The following is a 6,000-nucleotide window of genomic DNA, read 5'->3' on the forward strand; positions in this document are numbered from 1 at the left end:
AAAGAAGTTTCTCTGAGTGGTGGGATTATAGGTGATTATCTTCTTCCTTGTACCTTCCACCCCCCCGCAAACTTTCTACAATGCACATGTATGACATTTACAGTTTAAAAATCTTTAAATTTAGTTTGTAGCTTGCCCATGTTTAACCAGTCAGGTCTAAAATGCTAGCTATGTGATATGACTTAAGGCCCATATGACTCAAAAATCGGAGTCTCCGTTAAAAAAATGTTGTTTTCCAGGAATATGCAATGACATGAAGATGAAAATGCTATTATGTAAGTTAAAATAACATGTGGCATACAATTCCAATTTTTTAAAAATTGCACACATATATCCTTCTAAAGACACTAGAAGAAAACAACATGCCAGCAGGTCAGTTATTTGTTGGTGTAGGGCATTTGGGCGATTACTTTCACCTCTTCTTGTCCTTCTGTTTCCAGTTGTTTATTTATTTTTTTTATTATTATTATTCTTGAGACGGAGTCTCACTGTGTCACCCAGGCTGCAGTACAGTTGCGTGATCTCTGCTTACCGCAACCTCTGCCTCCGGGGTTCAAGTGATTCTTCTGCCTCAGCCTCCTGAGTAGCTGGGATTACAGGTTTGTGCCACAACGCCGGGCTAATTTTTATATTTTTAGTAGAGATGGCGTTTCACCATGTTGGCAGGCTGGTCTCAAACTCCTGGCCTCAAGTGATCCACCCACCTCGGCCTCCCAAAGTGCTGGGATTATAGGTGTGAGCCACCACGCTCAGCCCTCTGTTTCCAGTTATTTATAATGAATCATGTAAGTATCTTTTATAATTTGAAAAAATTCAAAATGTAATTTGAGAAGAAAAACATTGCCTCTCTCTAGATACGGAACATCGGCCCTCTTTTCTACTTGTCTTTCTCTCCCGTGCCTCCCAGCCATCCTTCCATTCCTCCTCCACTTGGTGCCGTGGCTTCCTCTCGCCCTCTGTTCCTGTAGCTGCTCTTCTGTCGAGCTCATTTCCTCTTCTCCAGAACACAGCAATCTCTTAACCTGGTTTGTTTTCCTGCCGTCCCTTCTCTCTCTCTGACCTACTTCTGGAAGCACAAATGCTGGAATAATCCACATGGATGACGCAGCTCCCTTGCTTAACAGCTCGTGGCTCACCGTCCTAATGCAATTACTGGGAGTGCTCAGCCTGACCTTGCTGCTGGCTGCCTTTACAGGGCTGGGGAATGGGGTGCAACAGCCACCAAGCCCCACGGTGGGCCAGGCTCTTCAGGGCAGGCCCTTTCTTGTTAACTCACCTTTTGTGACAAAACCATGCAGCTTGACCGTGCTAGCTTGGAAGGAGTGTTCCAAAGTATATTCACACTACTTACAGACTCAGCTCTGCTGCTGAACTTGAACTTGCTTAATCTGCCTGCTTTTTCTCAGCTGCAACACAGATGTCCTGCCTCCCTCCCAGGGTAGTTTTGAGAGGCAAAGGTTGGACACTCTGTGGCAGTTGGTAGCTGGTTTTCTTGTGAGCTGTTGACCCAAAGGGGTGCCCTGTATGCCTTTTGTTGCCTAGAGGTCTCTGGAAGTGTGTTGGCCGCCCCTTTACTGTAGGAGCTCAGCCCAACTCATGAGCTCCCCATTCTCTCTCCAGCCCCAGGGTGGGCTCCACATGGCAGATGTTCCTTATCCGAAATGTCCCCACTGTCACCTCCCCATAAATATATCCCTCTCAAATTTGACTCTTGAAATATTCAGACCAGGCCGGGTGTGGTGGCTCACACCTGTAATCCCAGCACTTTGGGAGGTCAAGGCGGGTGGATCATGAGGGCAAGAGTTCAAGACAAGACTGGCCAACATGGTGAAACCCCGTCTCTACTAAAAATGCAAAAAATTAGTGGGCATGGTCGTGGGTGCCTGTAATCCCAGCTACTCGGGAGGCTGAGGCACAGAACTGCTTGAACCTGGGAGGTGGAGGTTGTAATGAGCTGAGATCGGGCCACTGCACTCCAGCCTGGGGGACAGAGTGAGACTCTATCTCAGAAAAAACAGTAACGGTGGGGGTCTTCCCCATAAGGCTTTAGCTGGGCGCAGTGGCTCATACCTGTAATCCCAACACTTTGGGAGGCTGAGGTGGGCAGATCATAAGGTCAGGAGTTCGAGACCAGCCTGGTCAACATGGTGAAAACCTGTCTCTACTAAAAATACAAAAATTAGCCAGGTGTGGTGGTGCACACCTGTAGTCCCAGCTACTCGGGAGACTGGGGTGGGAGAATCACTTGAACCCAGGAGGAAGAGGTTGTAGTGAGCCGAAACCACACCATTGCACTCCAGCCTGGGTGACAGAGTGAGATTCCATCTCCAAAAAAAAACAAAAGGAATATTCACACCAGTGCCCCCAAGTATCTTTATGTTCAGGGGGTCATTTCTTTGAATCTTGACGAAGCTCACTCTTTGGAACACCTACCAAATTGACAGAGCCATACCAGCTGCTCCCTTCCCTATTAACTCATTAACTGCTTTGTCCTCATCGCAACAATGGCAACCAGAACCCCTTGGTCTCCCAAAGAAATATAGGTCACAGCACTGACACCTCCCTTTCCTGGACCCCACACACCAAGTCCAGTTCCTTCTCCTTCTCTTTCCTAAGCATGGTCCAAATCCATCCACTACATTGCTTTGTGGACCTAAAAGGAAGAAGTTGTAGCACAAAACAAGATTTAAGGAGTTTACTTGAGCCAAAGTGAGGACAGATGCCTGAATGGCTCACACCCAAGTAACCTTGGACATGATCTCTGGCCTTTGTTACAAGCCATTTTTTAAAGGCAAAAAAGGGGGACAGAGAGTGGGCTGATACGAGGTTGTCAGGAATTCTCATTGGTTTACAGAAATAACATAGATTAGTGATTGGCTGTACATTTACTATAGGGTGTGGGTTATAGAGTTCAGTGTGGCATTATTAGGTTATTTTTAGCTACTTGTTCCAATAGCAAGCAGTTTGAAGAGATGAGGCCAGGTGTGGTCGTTCACAGCTGTAATCCCAGCACTTTGGGAGGGCTGAGGTGGGCGGATCACTTGAGGTCAGGAGTTTGAGACCAGCCTAGAAACATGACAAAACCCTGTCTCTACTGAAAGTTAGGTTCGCATAGTGGTGCATGCCTGTAATCCCAACTACTTGGGAGGCCAAGGCAGGAAAATCGCTTAAACCCAGGAGACGGAGGTTGCAGTGAGCCGAGGGTTTTGCCATGTTTGCTAGGCCACTGCGCTACAGCCTGGGTGACAGAGAGATACTCTGTCTAAAAGAAAAGAAAAAAAAAAAGAGATGAATACATAGCTCAAACTGGGGACTAGAATGTGATTGCTGTCTCATTTTCAAGTCTCCCTGGGCTTGATAATTTGAAAGGATTTGCATTAAGTTACTTTCTCACCCTTAGTCCAGGACTGCCTCGCATCTTGCCTGAACCACTGTCACAGGCTCCGCTCATTCTTTCCTTGGCATCCCACCCCCCACCCTATCCCTGCCCCTGTCCCTCTTTCTCAAGGCAGCCATCGTTCCTACCACTGCTGCCACTCAGAGCAGCACACCCTTGCTGGTGCACTCCCTCTATTACTGGCCTTGAGCTTTATGCACTGACTCACTCTCCTGACAACCCCAGAGGGTAGGTTTTAAGATCTCCACTTGATAGATTAGCAAAACCAAACTTCAGAGAGGTCAGGTGAGTAGACTCAGTGGCAGGCCAGGACCAGGCAGCCAGAACCTGTCCCTTTAACCACTAGATGCTTGTGCTGCCTCAAGGCTGTCTCCCTGCAGCGGCCTGGGCCCGTCTGTTGACTTCCCTGTGAACAGACAGGGACCTTGGGTCTGTGGCTGTCAAATGTTTAATAAGTGGGTGCTTGCCTTGCAGGGAACCCACACCACACTTTAGCCTCCTGGGTTTGGTTGGGGTCAGGCTCCACCATTTGCTGACCCTTATATTTACTCTAAAAGTTCACCCTGAGAGGAGGAATGTTTTTAAAAGTTTTAAATTATAGCATCCATTACAACAACGTTTTCCACTGTGAAACCTCACAGAATTGATATTGCGCTGCAAGGATCAATCCTGACTCTGTCTGCCAGCTGCCAAAAAACCAGTTAGACACGTTAGGTTCAGAAAACCTATTGTCTGATGCTTTCTAACTGATTAAATAAATGAGTTGTATTGACCCAGCATGTTGTAATAGTTGAAAGGTGATAAATTAACTGCATACCATATGTAGACATTGAATAGCTACCATGGTACAAGCAAGAAGAGGCTTTAGAAAGCTAAAACCGTTGCTTTTCTAACACCCCCTCCCTTCTTTTCACCTTTTTTTCAGCTTCATCTTGGGTGAAAGATGTGTGATCAGACCTTCCTAGTTAATGTATTCGGCTCCTGTGACAAATGTTTCAAACAAAGAGCTCTGAGACCAGTTTTCAAGAAATCTCAACAACTCAGCTACTGTTCAACATGTGCAGAAATTGTAAGTGCCACTTAAAAAAAAATTTTAGTTACCTGTCTTAGTCAAACGAGAGTCCTACGACAGATGAGTTACCATAGAATCAGTGTATAGGACACACACTTTTCGGTATGCTTGGGCATGGTGAGGCAGTGTAGCACAGAGGTCCAGGGTGTGGACTCTGGTGTCTGACCGCCTGGGTCCAAATCCTATTTCTGTTCCTAGTCAGTGGTGTGCAAGGAGGTTCTCACCTCTCTCCTGAAGCCTGTTTTCCCATCTGCAAATAGGCATACTAATAGCACCTACATCATAGGAGTTTTATGAAGATCAAATTATTTCATTTGATGACTTATTTTAAATAGTACTCAGCAAAAAAAGTGCTCAATGAATGTTTTGGCTTTTATTATTTCTTAGGGCTAATACTTTTTTTCTTCTGACTGCTCCAAGTCTGCTTGGCAGGCAATCAAGCTAAAAGAGAATCTGGCAAATAAACAGTATTGGAGCATCTTTCCAAGGACAGGTCCCAGTGGTGTGTAGGTCCAGCTCTAATGAAGATGGAATCTTACAGGGCCTCAGTAGTGAGCAAAATTCAGCTCAAAAATACTCCTTGGGCCTAAGCCTTCAACAAAAACTAGGAACGAAATACAAATCCTTGAATTTTCAAAGTATCCAAAATTAAGTTCTCACCAGAGATGGCTGTCCGCAGGCTTCAGATCTTGCAGCAAAAATGCCCACAGCATCACTGAAGCCCTAGGAATTAGTCCTATATCAGAGAATGGGCAAAACTGCGCTCAATAGTGCAGCTGGGCAGAGCCCCCACATGGTGAAAAGTGGTAAAGCACTCCTCCTGAAAAGCCCAGAAGGAAATGCCCACATTCTTAAATAACAACAAAATCCATGATACATCAAAGAAAGAAAAGATGACTTTTATATTTTATCCAGCTGAAAAAGAAAAGGCACTTTTTATTCTCCTGATTCCTTTGTAACCCCTGACAGTGATTACATTAAAAATTATTCCCATAAAGCAGATAACAAGTAAACAGCCCAGGGCGGCATAAAAAGGCATTGATGCAGCATAGCAGTTTTGATGTGTCTTCAGCCTAGGGGTAATGGGCTTCCACCTGTAGTATATTTCTACATTCTACGTTCTAACCTGGCTTTGCAAATTGTAGAACTGAGGACATTTAGTTCTTAAAAACAAACCTGCGTCCGGGCGTGGTGGCTCACGCCTGTAATCCCAGCACTTTGGGAGGCTGAGGTGGGCGGATCACGAGGTCAAGAGATCGAGACCATCCTGGCCAACATGGTGAAACCTCGTCTCTACTAAAACTACAAAAATTAGCTGGGCGTGGTGGCATGCACCTGTAGTCACACCTACTCTGAAGCTGGAGAATCGCATTGAACCCAGGAGGCGGAGGTTGCAGTGAGCCAAGATGGCTGCCACTGCACTCCAGCCTGGTGGCAGAGCAGAGACTCCGTCTCAAAAAACAAAAACAAAAACAAAAAAACCGTCCTGCTTTCTGGGGGCCTTATCCACCCCCCCAACCCACATTATTTA

At 46.0% G+C, this 6,000-nt stretch overlaps 1 protein-coding gene across 3 annotated transcripts in view; it reads left to right on the forward strand.

Moving 5' to 3' along the window:
* Positions 1–6,000, forward strand: part of GNB5 (G protein subunit beta 5) — a 66,904-nt gene that overhangs the window by 2,724 nt on the left and 58,180 nt on the right. The window contains exon 2 of one of the 3 annotated variants that reach the window (XM_032297433.1): positions 4,323–4,466. In XM_032297433.1, the coding sequence (XP_032153324.1) occupies positions 4,341–4,466 (126 nt within the window). In that variant the 5' untranslated portion in view covers positions 4,323–4,340. Of the gene's footprint in view, positions 1–4,322; positions 4,467–6,000 lie in introns of those variants that run through there. The other 2 variants (XM_032297434.1, XM_032297436.1) reach the window with 2 other exon arrangements.

This window comes from Sapajus apella, unplaced genomic scaffold (genome assembly GCF_009761245.1).
Source record: "Sapajus apella isolate SASKATOON/1434 unplaced genomic scaffold, GSC_monkey_1.0 scaffold37, whole genome shotgun sequence".
Taxonomy (NCBI): Eukaryota; Metazoa; Chordata; class Mammalia; order Primates; family Cebidae; genus Sapajus; species Sapajus apella.